This window comes from Salvelinus alpinus, chromosome 5 (assembly GCF_045679555.1).
Source record: "Salvelinus alpinus chromosome 5, SLU_Salpinus.1, whole genome shotgun sequence".
In the NCBI taxonomy this organism is placed as follows: Eukaryota; Metazoa; Chordata; class Actinopteri; order Salmoniformes; family Salmonidae; genus Salvelinus; species Salvelinus alpinus.
The window spans coordinates 60764896-60790491 of NC_092090.1; the positions used below are offsets into that span (position 1 = coordinate 60764896).

General features: G+C 44.2%; 1 protein-coding gene across 1 annotated transcript in view; it reads left to right on the forward strand.

Annotated features, from left to right (window-relative positions):
* LOC139576416 (protein Niban 2-like) overlaps window positions 1-25596 on the forward strand; it is a 57538-nt gene that overhangs the window by 15075 nt on the left and 16867 nt on the right. The window contains exons 2-6 of the mRNA XM_071402529.1: window positions 4822-4952; window positions 6200-6328; window positions 8058-8163; window positions 8526-8693; window positions 20372-20487. Of these exons, the coding sequence (XP_071258630.1) occupies window positions 4822-4952; window positions 6200-6328; window positions 8058-8163; window positions 8526-8693; window positions 20372-20487 (650 nt within the window). The remainder of the gene's footprint in view (window positions 1-4821; window positions 4953-6199; window positions 6329-8057; window positions 8164-8525; window positions 8694-20371; window positions 20488-25596) is intronic.

Below are 25596 nucleotides of genomic sequence, written 5' to 3' on the forward strand. Positions count from 1 at the left end.
GTTATTAATTGTTACATAATGCAGAGACTTCCTCACCAGTCAGCCAGCTGGCCCACCAGGACATTCCCCAAGCTTTGTGTCATCTTATTTTGGTAGAAATGGTTGGTCATACTCGCATCCTAAAAAAACTCCTGAGTGGCGCAGTGGTCTAAGACTGCAGTACCTGGTTCGAATCCAAGCTGCATCACATCCGACTGTGATTGGGAGTCCCATAGGGTGGCACACAATTGGCCCAGCGTCGTCCGGGTTTGGCCGGGGTAGGCGGTCAATGTAAATAAGAATTTGTTCTTAACTGACTTGCCTAGTTAAATAAAGGTTACACAATGACACTGTTTTTGATCAAGAAGATCTTCATCAGGTCAAACAGAAGTTTTAATTACAGTGTTTGGGCCTTTCTATTCTTTAACCTTATTTCATTCTAATAATTAATAATATTCATTTTGGTGGGTGCTTATACAGTATTTGTCCTATTTAAAATGTTTTTATTTTTTTTGCATATGGTCACAGCCAGTATTACTACTTCTGACCTGACCATATATTTTTTTAGCTTTTTCTGCAACAGAGTTGCAGTGCATTAGACTCACTTTAGCCTGGTCCCAGATCTGTTTCTGTAATCTTGCCAACTCCCTATGAAATTGTCATGTTTGGCATGACGATAGCTGACAAGGAGGGCAGAAACATGCTGACACAGGCTCGGCTCACTTCACCTAGAGGTGACCTATGTCCGAATAGCTGTGGCCTGTGGAACCATCCATTGTCTTTGACCTAGCTCTCATAACTAAGGGATGAAGCAGTCAGAATCTGTGGGAGAGAGTTTAGTTGAGCAAACATCTGGTGACTGGATGGGTTTGGACTGACTGGGAGTGGAGGAGCAACTTGCAGTTTTTGTCCTCTGTCTACAGTCAGATGTTTGTTCAAGATGGATTGTGAGTCACTGCACAAACAGTGATACAGCGATGAAAGGCTACCCTAAAACCACCACCAACATGTCACCTGCTATTCCTTCTCTGTACCATGGTCCTCAAGTCTCATAGACACACACTCTACTCTGAGACACAGTACAGGGGATGGACAGCGAGAGAGTGGTGGGTGGCCCAGTTGAGTGGAAGAATGAAAATGGATAGAGTTGTTACTTTATTCCCTCTTCCACTGAGACACTGGGGGCCTATCAGCGCGTCGGTTCAGTAATCTTATGGAAGGCCTGTGTTGTGTTGGAAGGCCATAGGAAGGAGTGGCACAAGGTGGACTTTGCTGTGAGCCTATCATTCCCACAAAATCATTTGTGATTTTCAACCCCTCCCCATGTCTTCTTAGCCTAGTTCCTTACGAACCCAGTTCGTTCTAATGTCCAGTCCCCCCAGACGCTGCTCCTGCCTGCCTAATGGCTTTACCAGAGCCCTTAATTATACTGTAGCCTCAGTCTTTAGAAAGCAAATCTGATCCATCTCTCATTATTTTCACCCAACCACCTCTCTCCCAGTCCCAGCAAAAGAAACATTTCATAAACTTAATGCAGAACAGATGGGATCAGAGAAAGATTATCTCTGCTCCAACTATAATTACTATCAAACATCATATTTCCAGTGTAAGTGCTATAGTATCAGAAATACAGATTTAGCCAATTTTGTAATTCTATTTTGGCAATATCATTTAGTCACTCACTCGGTTGGGCTACTACTCACATACACACAATTATTTATATTTTATGCAATTTTTCTCCCCCAGCTGGGTCCTGAGTGATCTTTGGTTGGTGGTCTTAGAATATGATTGGTCTAAAGAGCAACAGATGGAAGGACTCTTGCTGTCCTCTTTCAGGAGAACACAAACTATTTGGCACCAGTCAGGTGGTTCTTTATTTCCCCTACTGGCCTGGTTCCAGCTCTCTCTTTCTCTCACTTTCTGGGTCTGCGTCCCAAATGTTACTCTGTTCCCTACATAGTGCACTACTTTTGACCAGAGCCCGCTGCCCTGCCAGCAGACCATTCCTCGCCACGCTACATTTATAGCACCACTCTCGAAATAAAGAGACAAGTAAAAACAAACAAATTTGACTTTTTTCTTCTTCTCCCTTCTCTCTGAAATAGCCTAGACATAAAGAGACCGATAACACCAGAAATGGCCTCGCTCGGTATGAGTCACATAAAGAAACGGCTCAAATAGTTTGTTGGAGAAGGTCCAGGATGGTGATGGTGATGGAGAAATAAATCGATAGTTAGATATCGGGATGTAATCTTTGGTATATCATATTTTTTAGACAATATTGCAATATAGTTTCTGTGCGAGTTGGCTGTACCTGCACCAAAACTCCAGTATTTTTCCTTCATAGCTTGTTCTCCATCTTTTTATATAGTGACCCAAATTGGTTTCAGCACTTTTCATTTCCATGACTGATCAAACTAATTTTCTTATGACTCTCTCTTGTCCATCTGCAGCAGACATATGGGAAGCAATATGTTTGGAACATCAAATCGCAATAAAATGACAGTATCAAATAGCAATACATATTGTATCAGCACCTAAGTATCATGATAATATCATATATTTTGGTATTTTAATAGGATCCCCATTAGCTGTTTCAAAAGCAGCAGCGACTCTTCCTTGGGTCCACACAAAACATAATACAGAATGACATACAGAACATCAATAGACAAGAACAGCGCAAAGACAGAACTACATAATTTAAAAAAAGGCACATGTATCCTACATATCAATGCATACACACAAACTATCTAGGTCAAATAGAAAGGTCCCTGGCAATTTCCAGCCCTAGTCCATGATATAACTTTGAAGTCAGGGCCTTTTCAGTTCCACAAAGATTGATAATGTGCCAGGTTTTGTTTCCATGCCAACTCCGTTACTGGGTAGAGTAAAAGGATCTGTGAACTGAAGGCTAACTCCGGGTAATGCAAACATGACCGTGTGGACATTCTGATAAAGGACACAAAGGACTGTGTGAAATGCTGTACATTCTTCAAAGCCTGTGTTTTACTTTCCATTTGTTGTTTTACACCGTGATAAGGAATTGAGGTAATGGTGCACTGGAAGGCGAGAGAAGTGGCCGTTTGCTCTCTCAAAGACCTTTACATACAGTTGAAGTCGGAAGTTTACATACGCCTTAGCCAAATACTTTTAAACTCAGTTTTTCACTATTCCTGACATTTAATCCTAGTAAAAATTCCCTGTCTTAGGTCAGTTAGGATCACCACTTTATTTTAAGAATGTGAAATGTCAGAATAATAGTAGAGAGAATGATTTATTTCAGCTTTTATTTCTTTCATCACATTCCCAGTGGGTCAGAAGTTTACATACACTCAATTAGTATTTGGTAGCATTGCCTTTAAATTGTATAACTTTGGTCAAACGTTTCGGGTAGCCTTCCATAAGCTTCCCACAATAAGTTGGGTGAATTTTGGCCCATTCCTCCTGACAGAGCTGGTGTAACTGAATCAGGTTTGTAGGCCTCCTTTCTCACACACGCTTTTTCAGTTCTGCCCACAAATTCTCTCTAGATTTGAGGTCAGCGCTTTGTGATGGCCACTCCAATACCTTGACTTTGTTGTACTTAAGCCATTTTGCTACAACTTTGGAAGTATGCTTGGGGTCATTGTCCATTTTGAAGACCCTTTTGCGACCAATCTTTAACTTCCTGACTGATGTCTTGAGATGTTGCTTCAATATATCCATATAATTTTGGTGGGATGGTGTTCTTCGGCTTGCAAGCATCCCCCTTTTTTCTCCAAACATAACGATGGTCATTATGGCCAAACAGTTCTATTTTTGTTTCATCAGCCAGAGGACATTTCTCCAAAAAGTATGATCTTTGTCCCCATGTGCAGTTGCAAACCGTAGTCTGGCTTTTTTATGGCGGTTTTGAAGCAGTGGCTTCTTCCTTGCTGAGCGACCTTTCAGGTTATGTCGATATAGGACTCGTTTTACTGTGGATATAGATAATTTTGTACCGGTTTCCTCCAGCATCTTCACAGGGTCCTTTGCTGTTATTCTGGGATTGATTCTCACTTTTCGCACCAAAGTACGTTCATCTCTAGGAGACAGAACGCGTCTCCTTCCGGAGCAGTATGATGGCTGCGTGGTCCCATGGTGTTTATACTTGCATACTATTGTTTGTACAGATGAACGTGGTACCTTCAGGCATTTGGAAATTGCTCTCAAGGATGAACTAGTCTTGTGGAGGTCTACAATTTTTTTTGTCTGAGGTCTTGGCTGTTTTCTTTTGATTTTCCCATGTCAAGCAAAGAGGCACTGCTTTTGAATGTAGGCCTTGAAATACATTCACAGGTACACCTCCAATTGACTCAAATTAGGTCATTTAGCCTATCAGAAGCTTCTAAAGCCATGACATAATTTTCTGGAATTTTCCAAGCTGTTTAAAAGCACAGTCAACTTAGTGTATGTAAACTTCTGACCCACTGGAATTGTGACACAGTGAATTATAAGTGAAATAATCTGTCTGTAAACAATTGTTGGAAAAATTACTTGTGTCATGCACAAAGTAGATGTCCTAACTGACTTGCCAACACGATAGTTTGTTAACAAGAAATTTGTGGAGTGGTTGAAAAACTAATTTTACTGACTCCAACCTAAGTGTATGTAAACTTCCGACTTCAACTGTAACACATGAATTCAGAATACACTAACTAATACATCACTGTTGACATGGGGAATATGTCATTAAGTAAGCATTGTCGGAGCCAGAATGGCCTATAGAGCAGGAGCCTCCTGTTTGGAGCATGTGGCTGTGTGTCATTATACACCACTTAATTTGTAACAACTGACCCCGCCTCTCCTCCCTTCCCCATGCAGCCCGGACAGGCGAGGTGATTGGAGAGTTTGGCCGTCTGTATGAGCAGCAGTATGCAGTGGCTCTCTTCAACAAGGTCCGCTTTGACATTGAGGGAGGAGGGGGGCCCCAGCCACAGCTGCTGCGCCGCAAGGTAACGAACACGTCCTCCTCTCCTGTCCCTGTTTCTTCTCCTTGTTCCCCTCTTCCATACTCCTTTATTCCTACTGTGTCTTCCCTGAGAAGGTGATGGAATAATATCTGCAGTTTCTCATGAAGTGCTGACACTTGGAACACTTTGCCCACATTATGTTGAACCTGAAGCTCACATCACACTACATCAAATGAATGGCAATCTAAGAGTGACTCAGGACAGATGCTGATTTACACTCCCATGCTTTCAGTGTGTTCTGAAGATTTAAGTGTGTTTAGATCACGAGATAGTTTATTATAAATACAGAATGACAGTAGCCTTGATTTCGAAGGCCACTTCCACTTCAGCCAGTCGTCTGCTTTAGAGTTACATGGTACGGAGGGAAAGATCTCCGTTTCCCTTGTATGGCTCTATCTCTGTGTAGCAGATGTTAGCTAGCAGGCTAGTGAGGAACAAGCAGCCATGGTGTGTCGTGGTGACCTCATCTGCAGTGAGATCTCAAGTTAACCGTGCTACTGACAAAGTGAGAAGTAAGCTTGAACAACTGCTACAGTTGACTTTAGGGCGAGTGGCGTCACACCTAGTAAACTCTTTATATATATTCTCCTGGGTGTCCAGTGTCTCTAGCCATGGTTTAATTCACCTTTTTCAAGCCTGCACAGTGCCATTACCTTTTTAAAGAGAAACGGTTACATTCTGTCCGGTGCAACCGCTGCACTCAGAATGCTACTATAACTACATGAAGCTGTGTGGAAGTGACCGAAGTCTTGATCCGCATCAGAAGTGCTACACTATTCCCTATGTAGCTCTGTTCAAAAGTAATGCACTACTAAGGTAATAGGGTGTCACTTGGGATACACATAGTTTAATTGTCTCTGGTGAGTAAGTGAGGTTTTTGAGACATGCCTGCTGTTTTCCTGAGAACAACAATACTGACTGGGTGGGCTTATGATTGGGTAAACTAAACAACACTACTCCAGTGTCTAGGCTACAGTTGAGATATCACTTACAGACAGTAGTATTACACATGGCATGCAGTATAAGTATGCCTGATGTTTCTAAAGGAACGCAAGGGCTTAAAGCTTTAGGCCACTCCTTGGCTTTCTGGAGTATTACAAAATCATGGAATTTATTGTTGACGTAAAAATGTACTGTCCATGAATATGGCTCTATCCACACAGAGGTGATGTCCGTTCTTGCCAGTCATCATTGGGATGTGTACTGACTCCCCTGTCTGTCCCACTCAGGCCCCGCTGGAGAATAGGTCCATCTTCTCTGGAGCTCTGTTCCAGTTTCTGGAGGAGAACAAGAAATGGAGAAACCGTTTCCTCTTCGTTCCTGACTCCTACAACATTAACTACTATGACAACAAAGCGGTAAGGGAGAATTTAATTCCAATGTCCCACACACACACACACACACACACACAGTGTACCAGTCAAAAGTTTCGACACACCTACTCATTCCAGGGTTTTAATTTATTTTGACTATTTTCTACATTGTAGAATAATAGAGAAGACCTCAAAACTATGAAGTAACACATATGGAATCATTTGAGATTCTTCAAAGTATTCACCCTTTGCCTTGATGACAGCTTTGTACACTCTTGGAATTCTCTCAACCAGCTTCATGGTGTAGTCACCTGGAATGCATTTTAATTAACAGGTGTGCCTTGTTAAAAGTTCATTTGTGGAATTTGTTTCCTTAATGCGTTTGACACAATCAGTTGTGTTGTGACAAGGTAGGTGGAGTATACAGAAGATAGCCCTATTTGGTAAAAGACCAAGTCCATATTATGGCGAGAACAGCTCAAATAAGTAAAGAGAAATGACAGTCCATCCTTACTTTAAGACATGAAGGTCAGTCAATATGGAACATTTCAAGAACTTTGAAAGTTTCTTTAAGTGCAGTCGCAAAAACCATTAAGCGCAATGATGAAACTGGCTTTCATTTGAGGACCACCACAGGGAAAGGAAGACCCAGAGTTAACTCTGCTGCAGAGGATACCTTCATTAGTTAACTGCACCTCAAGATTGCAGCCCAAATAAATGCTTCACAGAGTTCAAGTAACAGATACATCTCAACATCAACTGTTCAAAGGAGACAGAATCAGCCCTTCGTGGTCGAATTGCTGCAAAGAAACCACTACTAAAGGACACCAATAATAAGAAGAGACTTGCTTGGGCCAAGAAACACGAGCAATGGACATTAGACCGGTGAAATCTGTCCTTTGGTCTGGTGAGTCCAAGTTTGAGATTTTTGGTTCCAACCACCATGTCTTTGTGAGATACAGAGTAGGTGAACGGATGTTCTCCGCATGTGTGGTTCCCATCATGAAGCATGGAGGAGGAGGTGTGATGGGGTGGGGGTGCTTTGCTGGTGACACTGCGATTCATTTCGAATTCAAGGCACACTTAACCAGCATGGCTACCACAGCATTCTGCAGCGATACACCATCCCATCTGGGTTGTGCTTAGTGGGACTATCATCTGTTTTTCAACAGTATAATGGCCCAAAACACAACTCCAGGCTGTGTAAGGGCTATTTAACCAAGGATATTGATGGAGTGCTACATCAGATGACCTCGCCTGCACGGGTCCCGACCTCAACCCAATTGAGATGGTTTGGGATGAGTTGGACCGCAGAGTGAAGGAAAGGCAGCCAACAAGTTCTCAGTATATGTGGGAACTCCTTCAAGACTGTTGGAAAAGCATTCCAGGTGAAGCTGGTTGAGAGAATGCCAAGAGTGTGCAAAGCTGTCAAGGCAAAGTGTGGCTACTTTGAAGAATCTCAAATATATTTTGATTTGTTTAACACTTTTTTTTTTTGTTACTACATGATTCCATATGTGTCATTTCATAGTTTGATGTCTTCACTATTATTCTACAATGTAAAATGTAGTAAAAATAAAGAAAAACCCTTGAATGAGTAGGTGTGTCAAATTGACTGGTTGTGTGTGTGATATATAATATACACACACACCTTAGCTCAGTTGTATTATGATGGTGTATTTTATGTCCGTATTAGTGAATTAGCTAATGAAATGCTCCTATATCTGCATGTATCATTCTCTTAAGTCTACCATGTCCTTATGTTCCCGTCCAGTCTCATGAGAGAGGGCTGCACCCCAAAGGAACCATCAACTGTGCCGGATACAAAGTTCTGACCTCGATGGATCAGTACCTGGAGCTACTCAACAACAGCCTGCCTGGTGAGAACATGTTACGACTGAAAACCAGGGCAGGTGTGGAGGAGAGTAGCAGGGATGGGCGTGAGGCACATGTTGCAACTGCTCACCCAATTGTCAAATATAATCCTTTAAATTGGAAGGCTTAATACTGTTCTTATTATGAACATCTCAATGTCATTTGATGTTCTAAAGAACTCGAGGCTATGGGTGTGATCATGTGTTACTTTAAACTACTAGTATTCAAATGCCATATAAAACACAGGGAAATCTGCTTTTTGACTATACTGGGCCTTTAAGTTGTTTTCAGTGTGAGTGTATGATTCCAAAACCATGCAGAAAGGGCGATGTGGCCACCGACTGATAGAGGAATGCGTGTGTTTCAGATGTAAAGGCTAAAGTGGGCAACGCTCCCTTCCTGAAGTGTGCCACCGAGTTCCTTCTGATCCTGTGGCACCCGTATGCCCGCCACTACTACTTCTGTGTGGTAACGGAGAAAGAGCAGAAGAAGTGGCATGCAGTTTTTCAGGACTGTGTGAGACATACCAATGATGGTGAGTAAAACCCACACAAACATTCAACAAACATTCAAACCTAGACACACTGTAGAGCCCATAAAAAATCCTAAAATTCACATTTAATGATGTGGTAGTGGAGCACATGTTAAGCACACAATTCCACAGATCTTAGGGTCATTCCACCAATTGAGTACCTAACTTGGTGAGAGAAAAAACAAACTGTTTTATTTCACCTCGTTTTAAGTCTGTCGTAAAGAGCACCTGTTAAACTTAAAGAGCAACTGCCCCTAAACTAAATTTAGAAAACAGCCTATGAGGCATCGATATGAGTCAGAAACATTTATTCTACCGACAAAATTGACTACTAAGTGTAAATAGGATCATTTTGGTCAAAAGGTCAGTCTCGTCCAAAACTTAGTTTTTTGAGACTTGTAGTCTTGACTGCATCACAACGTAAATGAAGGTTAGGTTTGTTTCAATCCTGCCCACATGCCCACAGCTGGCAGCACACAAGTAATCATCAATTCGGAATGCAGCTGCACGCAATGTGTGTGTGTTTGTGTGTGTGTATAAGGGTTGGATGTGTGGACAGTGCAAATAGTCTCTAAGGTGCAGATGGTCTCAAGGGTGTAATAGTCACAAGGTACAGGTCTGTTCAGGGAGACCGCTAAGGTTATCTGTTCAACAGTCTGAAGGTGATAGAAGCTGTAGCAGAGTGAACAGTCCATCGCTCGGGTGACTGGATTCCTTAATAACCTTTTGGGCCTTCCTCAAACACCGCCTGGTGTAGATGCCTTGGAGGACAGGGAGCTCGCCCCCAGTGAAGTTTTGGGAAGCTTGCACCCACCCTCTGTAGAGCCTTGCGGTTGAGGGCGTTGCCATACCAGGTGGTGATGCAGCCTGTCAAGATGTTCTTGTGGTGCAGCTGTAGAACTTCTTGAGGATCTGAGGGCCACCTCCGCCACAGCTGACTCTCAACACGGGGGCCTTCCAGGGGTGTGATCAGCCCCCTCCTGTACTCCCTGGTTTTCTTCAGTAGCCTGAGGTTGAATAGGCGCTGTTGCGCTGGCTTCACCACGGTGTTGGCGTGATTGGTCCATGTCAGGCCCTCTTTGATGTGCATGCCGAAGAACTTGAAGCTGTTCACCCTCTCAGCTACAGCCCCGTCAATGTCAATAGGGGCGTACTAACTCGTTACCAAACTTCTGTCTGAAGTCGAGTGCGTTGGATGCAGGGGTGGGGATTTGTACCCCCTTTGGTCCCCGGGGCCAGGACTGGGGACGCTGTATTGGCCAGATTGTATTTGAGCTGCTAGTGGAGAATAACTATAATTTTTTTGTCAGTATAGGCAGTTATGTCACTGGCTACAGTGTGCAGATATGATTACATTATTGTGAGACCGAATTTATTTTATTCATTGTATTTTCCCTTTTGTGTATATTTATTTTTTATTTTTTTATTTTTTTATCATTCTGCTTAAAAAAATGTTTAATAAATTATGCCTTGGTGGGGTGGGTGGGGGGGATAAAGGACTGGATATGTTGTGTTGATGTCAATGTCTCCATGTTCGCAAATTCAAAAACGTACAAATAAAGAGCTTCCTGTAGTCCTCGATCAAGCTCCTTGGTTTTGTTGACGTTGAGGGAGAGGCTGTTTAACCTCCTCTCTGTAGGCTGACTTGGCAATCAGGCCCACCACCGCCATGTCGTTGGCAAACTAAATGATGGTGTTGGAGTCGTGCGTTGTCACGGGTGTACAGGGAGTACAGGAGGGTACTGAGCACACACCCCTGGGGGGGCCCCCGTGTTGAGAGTCAGCGTGGCGGAGGTGTTGTTGCCTAACCTTAGTACCTGGGGTCTGCCTGTCAGGAAGTCCAGGATCCAGTTGCAGAGGGAGGTGTTCATACCCAGGGCCTTGAGCTTAGTGACATGCCTGGAGGGGACTATGGTGTTGAAAGCTGGGCTGTATTCAACGAAAAGCATTGGCACATATGTACAGTATTCCTCTTGTCCAGGTGGGACAGGGCATCGTGCAGAGCAATGACGATTGCTTCGTCCTTAGATCTGTTGTGATGGTACGCAAACTGTACTAGGCCCAAGGTGTCAGATAAGGTGGCGCCGATGTGGTCCTTGACCAGCCTCTCAAAGCACTTCATGATGATGGAAATGAGTGCTACAGGGTTACCTTTTGTTTGCTTGGGTACAGGGGGAAAAAGGTGAACATCTTGAAGGATCACAGGGAAAGGTTGAATATGTCCTTAACCACTCCAGCCAGCTGGTCTGCGCAAGCTCTGAGGACACGGCCAGAGTTACCATCTGGGGCGGCTGCTTTGCGAGTGTTCACGCGCTTGAAAGTCTTACTTACGTCTGCCACAGAGATCGAGAGCTCCCAGTCCTCTTCAGCAGTGGGGGTCCTCATTGGAGGACCCAGGTTGATTGCCTCGAAGTGAGCAGGAAGTGTTTAGCTCGAGGTTAAATTTATAAAATGACTGTCGATGTAAAGAAAGATGGAGAAGGGAGGAAACTAAGATCAATTTTCAGGTTGATGCAGCTGGCAGGTCATTAAGCATGGTTACTGACACAGGCGGGTTCCTGCTATTGGCTGCAGGAGCTGGCCCACTGCGCGGCCGACTGGCGGACTGACTGGCATCAAAAAATTGTCAGCCCTGTTACTTTATCTTAAATCAGCCATAAATCCCCTTGTGACAGGGGGAATGGAAGTTTGTTCTGTGCAACAGGGAGGGACAATTGAATTTAAAAACATTTCTAGTCTGTATCTATGGGTAACAGGGCTGACGTGTTACGCTCGACCCGCTCAGTTTTCCACCACAAATATGTTTTTTTGCCAAACCAGCTCACCTGCTTTTACACTATGATTTAACTATTAGATGTTCAATGTTTCATGTGAGTTTATTATTTTATTTAAAGGAATCGTTTCGCCATATTAAAACGAGAGTTCAGTTCACGAAACAAGGTTGGCCTTAAAATGAGGGACACATTTTTATGAACCTAAAATGAATCACCAACCACATGAAATGACTCACTGTAGTCAAAGAAACAAAATAATAACAGCCCTTACAATGACGGTGAAAACTTTGAGAAATGTTGGCACTTTAGCAGGTCTTTAAGTCAAAATATATATTTATTGAGTTTTATCAAGTCCCGAGTTATAGAATTTTCCATGTGCTCTATATTAAAGGGCACTTCATTTAATATTAACAGGCTTTTAAAATGCAGTATTTGTGCACAGTTTCCATTTAAAATATCAAAGGAATGCAAAAGGCTCCAAAAACAATCTGATTTACTTTAGTTTTGTTACTTAGCTAGACTAGTTGTTGATGTTCTGGAGGTTGAATCAACATAAATATGCCTTGCGGTAATGACCTTTCAACTTCACTGTTAAGTACATTTTCCATTGTGCAAGATGCATCACTAATTTACATATTCATTGGTTACTCCCTAACTTTAGATGTGTTGCTTTCCAACAGTCTTTCAATTCTTTCAACTTTGTTTAGCTTTGTTCGCTTGTATTTCATGCCTGTGGATGAGTCTAGGGTCTGACTATCCAACCTTTTGGCTGCCCTGCACAATGCACAGAATTGTCAACAAGAGAGTGTGACACATGCACAGACAAGTGCCTGTCAATGTTACAACTGTAGTTTACATTACCAGTTGTCAAACTTAAATATAGGGAATCGTGTGTGACGTACTGTTTATGTAAGTTCAGAAATATGTTCAAAGTCAGCGGCAGCTCAACAGGCGTTACAACAAAACTGACAGTTAAGAGTGGCAGGCAGGTACTCCCGGCAAAATGTCTCTGCTGTCGTAACGGGGACCAGGTAAACGGCTGACATCATGTGCAGTCTATTCCATAGTCAAAACCTTTCCAGTGCAACGTCCACCTGCGTTTCTGTTTCAGTCCACTTGAAGATGTTATAGCTAACTAACTGGATGTTACTGCAGATGTCAGTGATCGTGTGCCGTGGCTGCAAATTATACTGTAGAGAAACGGATGCATGCCCAATGAAGTCATGCCAAAACCATAGAACTATGTATAATCTATGTAGTTACACTTTAGGCTTTACCAGCATCGCCGTTGCATGGCTCTTCAGAGCCAACATGGGTGCCCTAACCGATCCAAGACACTATCAATAGGTCCCTAGAAGTTAGTTAACATAATGTACTGGACTGCAAACCTACTTGGCTCTTTTATTTCACCCGTATGTGGATAGGATCTTGCACGGGAAACATGGGAACCATCATGAAACGGCGAGGCTGGTGAGCAGAGAACAGCTAGAAGCCACAATGCCTGGGATGAGTGGGTTCAGACGACATCACGTCACCCACCAGTCAGTGTACTTCACACTGCTACAATGTAAACTACCTCACTCATATATCTCTCCCCCTGTTTGAGTTATGGCTACTCTGGTATTAGGGAGCAGCTGTGACGGGACCTGGGTTCAAATACTATATGAAATCGTTGAAATATTTTATGCGTTTGCTTTAGCCTGCCACAAGTGCCAGATGGGCAGGGTTAGGGACTATTCCATTGGTCCATGAAGCAAGGCAAGCTCAAACAAGCACAGATGAAGTATTTGTAAATGATTTCAAATGGTAGTTGAACCTAGGTCTGGCTGTGACTGTGGGCGGCCCTGCCTGCTGCTGGAATCCGCTCTGCGTGCACTATACATGGACAGGTGAGCTAGCTAGCAGTGGTACAGACCAGACCAGGCAGTCAACACGAACAGAAGAGAGAGAGGAAGGTTCCCTCTGACTCACATGCTCTGGTACTCCTCAACACAGGACTCGCAGTGCCTTTTGATAGTACTCCAGGGGGAGTTGAATGTTGTGGGAGAAGAGTAAGAGGGTTCATATGAACACCTTGGTCAAAAGTGGTGCACGCAGGGGAACAGAGTGCCTTTTGGGATTGACATGGATTGACTTACTAAGTTCCCCCAGTCCAAAATCTATGATGGCTTAATTGAAGTCATTATGTGACTTAATTGAGTTGTTAGTAGGCATGCTAAGCACCGAGTCTGAGTGGGCGGACAGTTTGTTGTGTGACCTAACAAGCCAGGGTCTGCAGGTAATTTAGCCCAAACTGGAAGCATGAGCTGGCAACATGTTCTTGGTTGAGAGGAAGAGATAATGAAGGAGTTGACAGGCACCAGGGGCTAACCTTAGACCCCTTTTTTTAGGCAAATTGTTACATGTAACAAGCTCTAACTCGACAGAGAGAACTTGGTAAAGGAATCTGTTAGCAGGCAGCTGTCATTCTTGGGATTCTCGACCGACAACTTTGTTACCTTTCTAATCTGATTTAGTCCTCAGTGAAAGATCTCATCTGCCTGGCGGCCAGGGCTTCCGCGGATGTACAGTACAGCTCTTTCTTTCTGTCATATCAGGGAGTCTAGATTCAGTGTTTAACAACTCTGGTCCTCGAGTACCCCCAACAGCACACGTTTTTGTAGCCCTGGACAAAACCACCTGATTCAACTTAGTTGACAAGTAGAATCAGGTGTGCTTGTCCGGGCCGCAACAAAAAATATGTACAGTTGGGGGTACTCGAGGACCGGAGTTGGGAAACACTGGTCTAGAGCATGCCCCAAAACTCACATTTGTACTCACTTTAAGTACTATAAGTAAGTTTGCCTTTTCCCGAGCCAGATCAGCCCATAGCACATTAGTCCATATCCAATTACTGTAGTATGAGGCAAATACTTCAAGTACTATTTGATATGTCCCTGTAGCCTTGTGTGACCAGAGCAAAGACACAGGCCAACCTAAAAACAACACATTAAGTGTATACAATGTGTAGAAGCTCCAGCCTGCGCCTCATAAAGAAGGGGACCACAATGTTGTCGATTGAGTCTAAAGTGCACGTCACGTGCGCTTCCCAAATGACACCCTGTTCCCTAGATAGTGCACTACTTTTGACCAGGACCTATAGTGCACTATATAGAGAATAGGGTGCCATTTGGAACATGCATGTCTTCATGTAGTCAAACCCTGAGTGGTCGGTCAGAGCAGTGTATGAACAACTGCTCTGTAGCTCGATGTTTAGACTGCAGGGTCAATAAAGTCTGGTATGTGGCGGCAATTAATTTCCTCAGGCGGGCCGCCCTGCCCTGGCTCTCCCCACCCCCACCCTCCTTCCTAGAGCAGGCTGGGGGCTAGGGGCCGAACACAGAGGGACCCTGTCCAGCAGACGGACACCCTGCTGACCATGAATGAAGGCTTCACCTTCAGGGGCCACAGGATTTACTCCTCATTCATCGCTTATGTTCCAGCACTAGGGATGTGTTCCAAATGGCACCCTGTTCCCAATGTATGTAGTGCACTATATAGGGAATGTGGTGCCATTTGGGAAACAACCTAGGACTCATGCAGACTGAAGTTAGCATGGTGGGGAGCGGCAGGAATAGCCAGCATTGATGAGGTTGTAGAAGGGAAACGGAGGGCTGAGCACGCCCCCATTCACATCGATGGGGCTGTAGTACATTCTCTGAACACATTCTCATTTACAGCAACGACCTGGGGAATAGTTTTAGGGGAGAGGAGTGTGGATGAATGAGCCAACTGGAAGCTGGGCATGATTTTATTTAAAATTTGACCAGAGGAAATAGTGCCTCCTACTGGCCCTCCAACACCACTTCCTGCAGCATCCAGTGACTGACCAGGACCAACCCTGCTTAGCTTCAGAGGTAAGCCAGCAGTGGGATGCAGGGTGGTATGGACCGATCACTAAGGATCTATCATGGTCCAGACACAGTCGTGAAGAGGGCAGGACAACTCTTCTTCCCCCTCAGGAGGCTGAAAGGATTTGGCATGGGCCCTCAGATCCTCAAAGTTCTACAACTGCACCATTGAGAGCATCTTGACTGGCTGCATCACCGCTTGGTATGGCAACTGCTCGGCATCCGACCGCAATGCGCTACAGAGGGTAGTGCGTACGTCCCAGTACATCACTGGGGCCGAGCTCCCTGCCTCTATACCAGGTGGTGTCAGAGGAAGGCCCTAAAAATTGTCAGGCTACAGCCACCCAAGTCAGTCTGTTTTCTCTGCTACCGCGCACCAATGCACCAAGTATGGAACCAACAAGACCCTGAACAGCTTCTACCCCCAAGCCATAAGACTGCTGAAAAGTTCATTAAACGGCTACCCAAACGTTCTGCTTTTTACCGCCGACCTACATGTACATAGTACTTCAATTACCTAACCAAACCTACATATACTGTACATATTACCTCAATCACCCCAACCACCTTGTAACGGTACTCCTTGTAAATTGCATCGTTATGCTGTTTATATTTTCTTTATCTATTTGTTCATTTTCTTACTTTTTAACTGCATTGTTGGGAAAGGGCTCGAAAGAAAGCATTTTGCGGTAAAGTCTACACCTGTTGTATTCGGCGCGTGTGACAAGTACGATTTGATTTGTATCTGTCAGTGGTTCCTATTGACCTCTGTCTACATTGACAGTTGTGACCATGTTACTTTGTCCAACTTGAGAATGATACTTCTTTAATGAAAACCACACTGTAGGGCTGTATATGATCTGGATAAAGTTGCTATGATCACCATGTCCGAAAAGCATACGATATAGGGATTTTTAAGTTGAATACAAATCTCCCTAGTCATCTCTGAAGCTGGACCATCTGACAACAAAGCAGACTATTAAAATAAATTTAAAAAACGCACACACGACTACTCACTATAAGGAGGTGTTGCTGAACCACAACCAGCCTCAAACTGACCAGGCCATTCTTTCTCTACAGATGCTGATCAATTGATATACAGTACTGGAATTTCAGCATAAACTAGTCTCTTAGTCTAATTTGACTTTAGATCCGGGGTACAGACTTTATTGGGCTGGCAAAAATCCCCTCCACGTTCTCATGAGGCAGTGCCAAGATAAATTGCCTGGCTCCCACCCTCACACTCTTTCAACACACACACACACACACACACACACACACACACACACACACACACACACACACACACACACACACACACACAGAGCTTTCAGAAAGGGAGGTAGTTTGGGGCTGTAGACTTCCTGCCTGTAGCTAGAAGCTCTACTTCCCCCCCCCCCCCTAATTCATGCTCCCAGGCCGAACTCTCACTCACACATCCCACTCACTCCCCCACCCTGCACAACATACTTCCTGTCTTTGTCATGGCTAGAGTTAATTTATGAATTCCCCATTTTTATCACAAGACAGGATTTCACATGATTAGTTCTGATGCGTTGGTTAGACTAGCTCATGTACAGTGCATTCAGAAAGTATTCAGACCCCTTGAATTTTTCCACATTTTGTTACGTTAGACTTATTCTAAATTTGATGAGAATTCGTTTTTATTTAAGCCATCTAGTACACACAATATGACAAAGAGAAAACAGGTTTTGAGAATTTTTTTTGTGCAAATTTATAAAAAAAAATAAAAAAAACTTATTTACATAAGTATTCAGACCCTTTGCTATGAGACTCGAAATTGAGCTCAGGTGCATCCTGTTTCCATTGTTCATCCGTGAGATGTTTCTACAACTTGATTGGAGTCCACCTGTGGTAAATTCAATTGATTGGACATGATTTGGAAAGGCACACACCTGTCTATATAAGGTCCCACAGTTGACAGTGCATGACAGAGCAAAAACCAAGCCATGAGGTCGAAGAAATTGTCCATAGAGCTCCGAGACATGATTGTATCGGCACAGATCTGGGGAAGGGTACCAAAAAATGTCTATAGCATTGAAGGTCCCCAAGAACACAGTGGCCTCCTCCATTCCTAAATGGAAGAAGTTTGGAACCACCAAGACTCTTCCTAGAGCTGGCAGCCTGGCCAAACTGAGCAATTGGGGGAGAAGGGTCTTGGTCAGGGAGGTGACCAAGAACCCGATGGTCACTCTGACAGAGCTCCAGAGTTCCTCTGTGGAGATGGGAGTACCTTCTCTGCAGCACTCCCCCAATCAGGCCTTTATGGGAGTGGCCAGACGGAAGCCACTCCTCAGTAAAAGGCACATGATAGCCTGCTTGGAGTTTGCCAAAAGTCACCCAAAGACTCAGACCATGAGAAACAAGATTCTCTAGGCTGATGAAACCCAAGATTGAACTCTTTGGCCTGAATGCCAAGCTTCACCTCTGGAGGAAACCTGGCAGCATCTCTAGGGTGAAGCAAGGTGGTGGCAGCATCATGCTGTGGGGATGTTTTTCAGTGGCAGGGACTGGGAGACTAGTCAGGATCGAGGGAAAGCTAAACAGAGCAAAGTACAGAGGGATCCTTGATGAAAACCTGCTCCAGTGCACTCATGACCTCAGACTGGGGCAAAGGTTCACCTTCCAACAGGACAGTGACCCTAAGCACACAGCCAAGGCAACACAGGAGTGACTTTGGGACAAGTCTCTTACTGTCCTTGAGTGGCCCAGCCAGAGCCCAGACTTGAACCCGATCGAACATCTCTGGAGAGACCTGAAAATACCTGTGCAGCAACGCTCCCCATCCAACCTGACAGAGGTTGAGAGGATTTGCAGAGAATAATGGAAGAAACTCCCCAAATACAGGTGTGCCAAGCTTGAAGCTTCATACCCAAGAAGACACAAGAGAGTAATCGCTGCCAAAGGTGCTTCAACAAAGTACTAAGTAAAGGGTCCGATTTTTTTGTTTGTTGAAATGTACAAAAAATTCTAAAAACCTCTTTTTGCTTTGTCATTATGGGGTATTTTTGTGTAGATTGATGAGGGGGGGGAAACAATTTAATACATTTTAGAATTAGGCTGTAACTTAACAAAATGTGGGAAAAGTCAAGGGGTCTTAATACTTTCCGAATGCACTGTATGTTTGGATGGTGAGTCTACATACCAGAGTCTGATTCCTGATCCAAACACAGCTGGATACATTAATAAATTCTTCAGGTTGACTCTTTCAGTAGAGGTGAAGATGATCTAAGCTGGAGGTGTGTCTGTGTGCGCCATCTATTAGATGTAGCCTTGTTCACCAGTCACTCTGGCCCAACGAAACTGTGACTTTATGGTCAAAACAAACCCTGTTGCCAAAACAACATGTACAGTTATCATGCGATTACTGGCACTTTCTGTAGCTACTACAATATTTGGAAAATGATTGGGTGATTATTTTTTTAAATAGAAAATGTGTTGGAGACAAGAATTTACTTCCCTAAAGGTGGATAATGTGGAATCTCCCTGGGTTGCCATGGCAAAGCTCTGATAAATAACCCTAGCCACTCGTGACATGAGAATGATCCAGTTGACTTTACAGAGTGTATGTGGTGTGGTCATTGCATATGACTGTTTCACTCTTCCCTCCATATTTAGATGGTGACCCTTGGTAACCCTTGTTTTTTTCCCTCATCAGTCGACACACAATACCCCATAATGACAAAGCAAAAACAGGTTTTTGGAAATGTTTGCACATTTACAAATAATAAAAAATGGAATTATCACATTTACACAAGTATTCAGACACTTTACTCAGTACTTTGTTGAAGCACCTTTGGCAGCTATTACAGCCTCGAGTATTCTTGGGTATGATGCTACAAGCTTGGCACACCTGTATATGGGGAGTTTCTCCCATTCCTTTCTGCAGATTCACTCAACCTCTGTCAGGTTGGATGGGGAGCGTTGCTGCACAGCTATTTTCAGTTCTCTCCAGAGATGTTTGATCGGGTTCAAGTCCGGGCTCTGGCTGGGCCACTCAATGACATTGAGACTTGTCCCGAAGCCAGTCCTGCATTGTCTTGGCTGTGTGCTTAGGGTTGTTGTCCTGTTGGAAGGTGAAACTTCACCCCAGTCTGAGGTTCTGAGTACTCTGCAGCAGGTTTTCATCAAGCTTTGTCAGAGTGACCATCGGGTTCTTCTCCCCTGATTGCTCAGTTAGGCCGCACAGCCAGCTCTAGGAAGGGTCTTGGTGGTTACAAACTTCCTCTATTTAGGAAACATGGAGGCCACTGTGTTTTTGGGGACCTTTTAGTGCTGTATAAATGTTTTGGAATCCTTCCACAGATCTCTGCCTCGACACAATTCTGTCTTGGAGCTCTATGGACAATTGCTTTGACCTCATGGCTTGGTTTTTGCTCTGACATGCGCTGGTTACTGTGGGAATTTATGTAGAGAAGTGTGTGCCTTTCCAAATCACGTCCAATCAATTTAATTTATCACATGTGGACTCCAGTCAAGTTGTAGAAACATCTCAAGGATGAGCAATGGAAACAGGATGCAGCTGAGCTCAATTTCGAGTCTCTTAGCAAAGGGTCTGAATACTTATGTAAATAAGGTATTTCTCTTATTATGGGATAGTGTGTGTAGAGTGAGTTTTTTTATTTAATCAATTTTAGAGTAAGACTTAAGTAACAATGTGGAAAAAGGGGGTCTGAATACTTTCCAAATGCACTGTACTAGACAGTTCTCTTTCTGCACAAGTTGCAACAGACTCTAGGAATGCATGGAAACTCTTTTTCAAGTATATTTCTGTCAAACCTGAATTCAAGATTTCAATTGAGATTAGCCTGGTGGAACCAGTCTGATCGTGCGATGGCTCACAATTTGGTTTGAAATGTGAGCACAGCAGTCAGTCTGCTTGACCAGGCTAGTGCTGATTTATGATAAATTATCAAACTTGTACAATGTTTTTCAAATCAACCTTCACCATGTCCACTTCCACTAACAATGCAAATCCTCTGTGGTTACCCCATAGGTTTGTTGGAGGAGAGTAAGGTGCAGACGCCAGCCTTCACAGACTCAGTGAGGCTTTTTCGCCAGGCCCATGGGCAGTATGGCACCTGGGAGATGATGTGTGGCACACCTCCACAGGTAAGGATGGCACAGCCAGTGGCTGTGTCCCAAATGGCACCCTATTCCCTATATATACTACGTCACAACATTTGGGCTCTGGTCAAAAGTAGTGTTGGCAATGGGGTGCCATTTGAGACACAGAAATTCTCTCTGCGTGTTGTAGGAGGGAGAACGCCCGTCTTTCTGCATGATTTTACCCCTGCACATAGTTTTTTTTGTTTGTTAACCATTATTTAACTAGGCAAGTCAGTTAAGAAAAAAATCTTATTTGCAATGACGGCCTAGGAACAGTGGGTTAACTGCCTTGTTCAGGGGCTGAACGACAGATTTTTACCTTGACAGCTCGGGGATTCGATCTAGCAACTTTTCTGTTACTGGCCCGATGCTCTAACCACTAGGCTACCTGTAAACGTTTTGGTAAGAGACCTTATTCAAGACTGTAAGACAATTGAATAAATCTAAGTCTTAGGTGCTTTGATTCTCTACAGTACAATCAGAGACCTGGTCAGCAAAATACTGATCAGAATACCTCTTTTCCTACCAAGTCACTTTCCATTAGTGTACATTTCCTGAACAGCTACCTGAAGCATACTTGCCACTCACCCAGGGTCTATGTCCTAAATGGCACCCTATTACCTACATACAGTGCATTTGGAAAGTATTCATACCCCTTCACTTTTTCCACATTTTGTTATGTTACAGCCTTATTCTAAAATTGATTAAATGGTTTTTTCCTCATCAATCTGCACACAATACCCCATACTGACAAATCAAAAACAAGTTTTATAATTTTTTGCAAATGTATAATAAATAAAAAACTGAAATATCACATTTACATAAATATATAGACACTTTACTCAGTACTTTGTTGAAGCACCTTTGGCAGCAATTACAGCCTCGAGTCTTCTTGGGTATGACACTAAAAGCTTGACACACCTGCATTTGGGGAGATTCTCCCATTCTTCTCTGCAGATTCTCTCAAGCCTAGTCAGGTTGGATGGGGCGCGTTGCTGCACAGCTATCAGATCAAATCAAATTGTATTTGTCACATGCGCCGAATACAAGTGGTGTAGAACTTAAAGCCCTTAAAGCATTGTTGGTTAAGAATAATAAGTGTAAAGTAATTAAAATATATATATATAAAAGTAACGTAATTAAACAGCAGCAGTAAAATAACAATAGCAATATGTACAGTGGGGAGAACAAGTATTTGATACACTGCCGATTTTGCAGGTTTTCCTACTTACAAAGCATGTAGAGGTCTGTAATTTTTATCATAGGTACACTTCAACTGTGAGAGACGGAATCTAAAACAGAAATCCAGAAAATCACATTGTATGATTTTTAAATAATTAATTTGCATTTTATTGCATGACATAAGTATTTGATCACCTACCAACCAGTAAGAATTCCGGCTCTCACAGACCTGTTAGTTTTTCTTTAAGAAGCCCTCCTGTTCTCCACTCATTACCTGTATTAACTGCACCTGTTTGAACTCGTTACCTGTATAAAAGACACCTGTCCACACACAATCAAACAGATTCCAACCTCTCCACAATGGCCAAGACCAGAGAGCTGTGTAAGGACATCAGGGATAAAATTGTAGACCTGCACAAGGCTGGGATGGGCTACAGGACAATAGGCAAGCAGCTTGGTGAGAAGGAAACAACTGTTGGCGCAATTATTAGAAAATGGAAGAAGTTCAAGATGACGGTCAATCACCCTCGGTCTGGGGCTCCATGCAAGATTTCACCTCGTGGGGCATCAATGATCATGAGGAAGGTGAGGGATCAGCCCAGAACTACACGGCAGGACCTGGTCAATGACCTGAAGAGAGCTGGGACCACAGTCTCAAAGAAAACCATTAGTAACACACTACGCCGTCATGGATTAAAATCCTGCAGCGCACGCAAGGTCCCCCTGCTTAAGCCAGTGCATGTCCAGGCCTGTCTGAAGTTTGCCAATGACCATCTGGATGATCCAGAGGAGGAATGGGAGAAGGTCATGTGGTCTGATGAGACAAAAATAGAGCTTTTTGGTCTAACTCCACTCGCCGTGTTTGGAGGAAGAAGAAGTATGAGTACAACCCCAAGAACACCATACCAACCGTGAAGCATGGAGGTGGAAACATCATTCTTTGGGGATGCTTTTCTGCAAAGGGGACAGGACGACTGCACCGTATTGAGGGGAGGATGGATGGGGCCATGTATCGCGAGATCTTGGCCAACAACCTCCTTCCCTCAGTAAGAGCATTGAAGATGGGTCGTGGCTGGGTCTTCCAGCATGACAACGACACGAAGCACACAGCCATGGCAACTAAGGAGTGGCTCCGTAAGAAGCATCTCAAGGTCCTGGAGTGGCCTAGCCAGTCTCCAGACCTGAACCCAATAGAAAATCTTTGGAGGGAGCTGAAAGTCCGTATTGCCCAGCGACAGCCCCGAAACCTGAAGGATCTGGAGAAGATCTGTAGGGAGGAGTGGGCCAAAATCCCTGCTGCAGTGTGTGCAAACCTAGTCAAGAACTACAGGAAACGTATGATCTCTGTAATTGCAAACAAAGGTTTCTGTACCAAATATTAAGTTCTGCTTTTCTGATGTATCAAATACTTATGTCATGCAATAAAATGCAAATTAATTACTTAAAAATCATACAATGTGATTTTCTGGATTTTTGTTTTAGATTCCGTCTCTCATAGTTGAAGTGTACCTATGATAAAAATTACAGACCTCTACATGCTTTGTAAGTAGGAAAACCTGCAAAATCGGCAGTGTATCAAATACTTGTTCTCCCCACTGTACATATAGCTAGAGTTAAAGTGAGTATGCATAGATAATAGAGTAGCTGTAGCGTAAAAGAGGGGTCTGGGTAGCCCTTTGATTAGCTGTTCAGTAGTCTTATGGCTTGGGTGTAGAAGCTGTTAAGAAGCCTTTTGGACCTAGACTTGGCGCTCCGGTACCATTTGCCGTGCGGTAGCAGAGAGAACAGTCTATGACTATGGTGGCCGGAGTCTTTTACAATTTTTAGGGCCTTCCTCTGACACAACCTGGTATAGTGGTCCTGGATGGCAGGAAGCTTCTACCCCAGTGATGTACTGGGCCGTATGCAGTACCCTCTGTAGTGCCTTGCAGTCAGAGGCTGAGCATTTGCCATACCAGGCAGTGATGCAACCAGTCAAGATGCTCTTGATGGTGCAGCTGTAGAACCTTTTGAGGATCTGAGGATCCATGCCAAATCTTTTCTGTCTCCCGAGGGGGAAGAGGTTTTGTCGTGCCCTCTTCACGACTGTCTTAGTGTGTTTGGACCATGATAGTTTGTTGGTGATGTGGACACCAAGGAACTTGAAGCTCTCAACCTGCTCAACTACAGTCCCGTCGATGAGAATGGGGGCATGCTCGGTCCTCCTTTTCCAGTAGTCCACAATCATCTCCTTTGTCTTGATCACGTTGAGGGAGAGGTTGTTGTCCTTGCACCACACGGTCAGGTCTCTGACCTCCTCCCTATAGGCTGTCTCATTGTTGTCGTTGATCAGGCCTACCACTGTTGTGTCTTTGGCACACTTCCTCCCTATGTTTCTTCCTAGGTTCTGGCCTTTCTAGGGAGTTTTTCCTAGCCACTGTGCTTCTACATCTGCATTGCTTGCTGTTTGGGGTTTTAGGCTGGGTTTCTATACAGCACTTTGTGACATCGGCTTTTGTAAAAAGCTTTATAAATAAATTTGATTGATTGATGGTGCTGGTGGAGTCATGCCTGGCCATGCAGTCACGAGTGAGCAGGGAGTACAGGAGGGGACTGAGCACGCACCCCTGAGGGGCCCCCGTGTTGAGGATCAGTGTGGCGAATGTGTTGTTACCTACCCTTACCATCTGGGGGCAGCCTTTCAGGAAGTCCAGGATCCAGTTGCAGAGGCAGGTGTTTAGTCCCAGGGTCCTTAGCTTGGTGATGAGCTTTGAGGGCACTATGGTGTTAAACGCTGAGCTGTAGTCAATGAATAGCATTCTCACATGGGTGTTCCTTTTGTCCATCTGTGGATCTGTTGGAGTGGTATGCAAATTGGAGTGGTTTCTGGGATAATGGTGTTGATGTGAGCCATGACCAGCCTTTCAAAGCACTGCATGGCTACAGACGTGAGTGCTTCAGGTCGGTAGTCATTTAGGCAGGTTGCCTTAATGTTCTTGGGCACAGGGACTGTGATGATCTGCTTCAAACATGTTGGTATTATAGACTCAGTCAGGGACAGGTTGAAAATGTCAGTGAAGACACTTGCCAGATGGTCAGCGCATGCTCGGAGTACACGTCCTGGTTATCCATCTGGCCTTGTGGATGTTGACCTGTTTAAAGGTCTTACTCACATCGGCTACGGAGAGCGTGATCACACCGTCGTCCGGAATCAGCTGATGCTCTCATGCATGTTTCAGTGTTACTTGCCTCGAAGCTAGCATAGAAGTAATTTAGCTCGTCTGGTAGGCTCGTGTCACTTAGCAGCTCGCGGCTGTGCTTCCCTTTTTTAGTCTAATAGTTTGCAAGCCCTGCCACATCTTCAGGTCTCTCCAGAGATGTTCGATCAGGTTCAAGTCCGGGCTCTGGTTGGACCACTGAAGGACATTCAAAGACCTGTCCCGAAGCCACTCCTGGTTGTCTTGGCTGTGTGCTTAGGGTTGTTGTCCTGTTGGAAGGTGAACCTTTGCCCCAGTCTCAGGTCCTGAGCGTCTGAAGCAGGTTTTTGTCAAGGATCTCTATGTAATTTGCTCCATTCATCTTTCCCTCGATCCTGACTAGTCTCCCAGTCCCTGCCGCTGAAGATCATCCCAATTTCATGATGCTGCCACCGCCATGCTTCAACGTTGGGATGATGCCAGGTTTCCTCCAGAGGTGACGCTTGGCATTCAGGCCAAAGAGTTGAATCTTGACCAGAGAATGTTGTTTCTAATGATCTGAGAGTCTTTAGGTGCCTTTTGGCGAACTCCAAGCAGGCTGTCATGTGCCTGACCATTCTACCATAAAGGCCTAGTTGGTGGACTGCTGCAGAGATGTTGTCCTTCTGGAAGGTTCTCCCATTTCCGCAGAGGAACTCTGGAGCTCTGTCAGTGACCATCGGGTTCTTGGTCACCTCCCTGGCTAAGGCCCTTC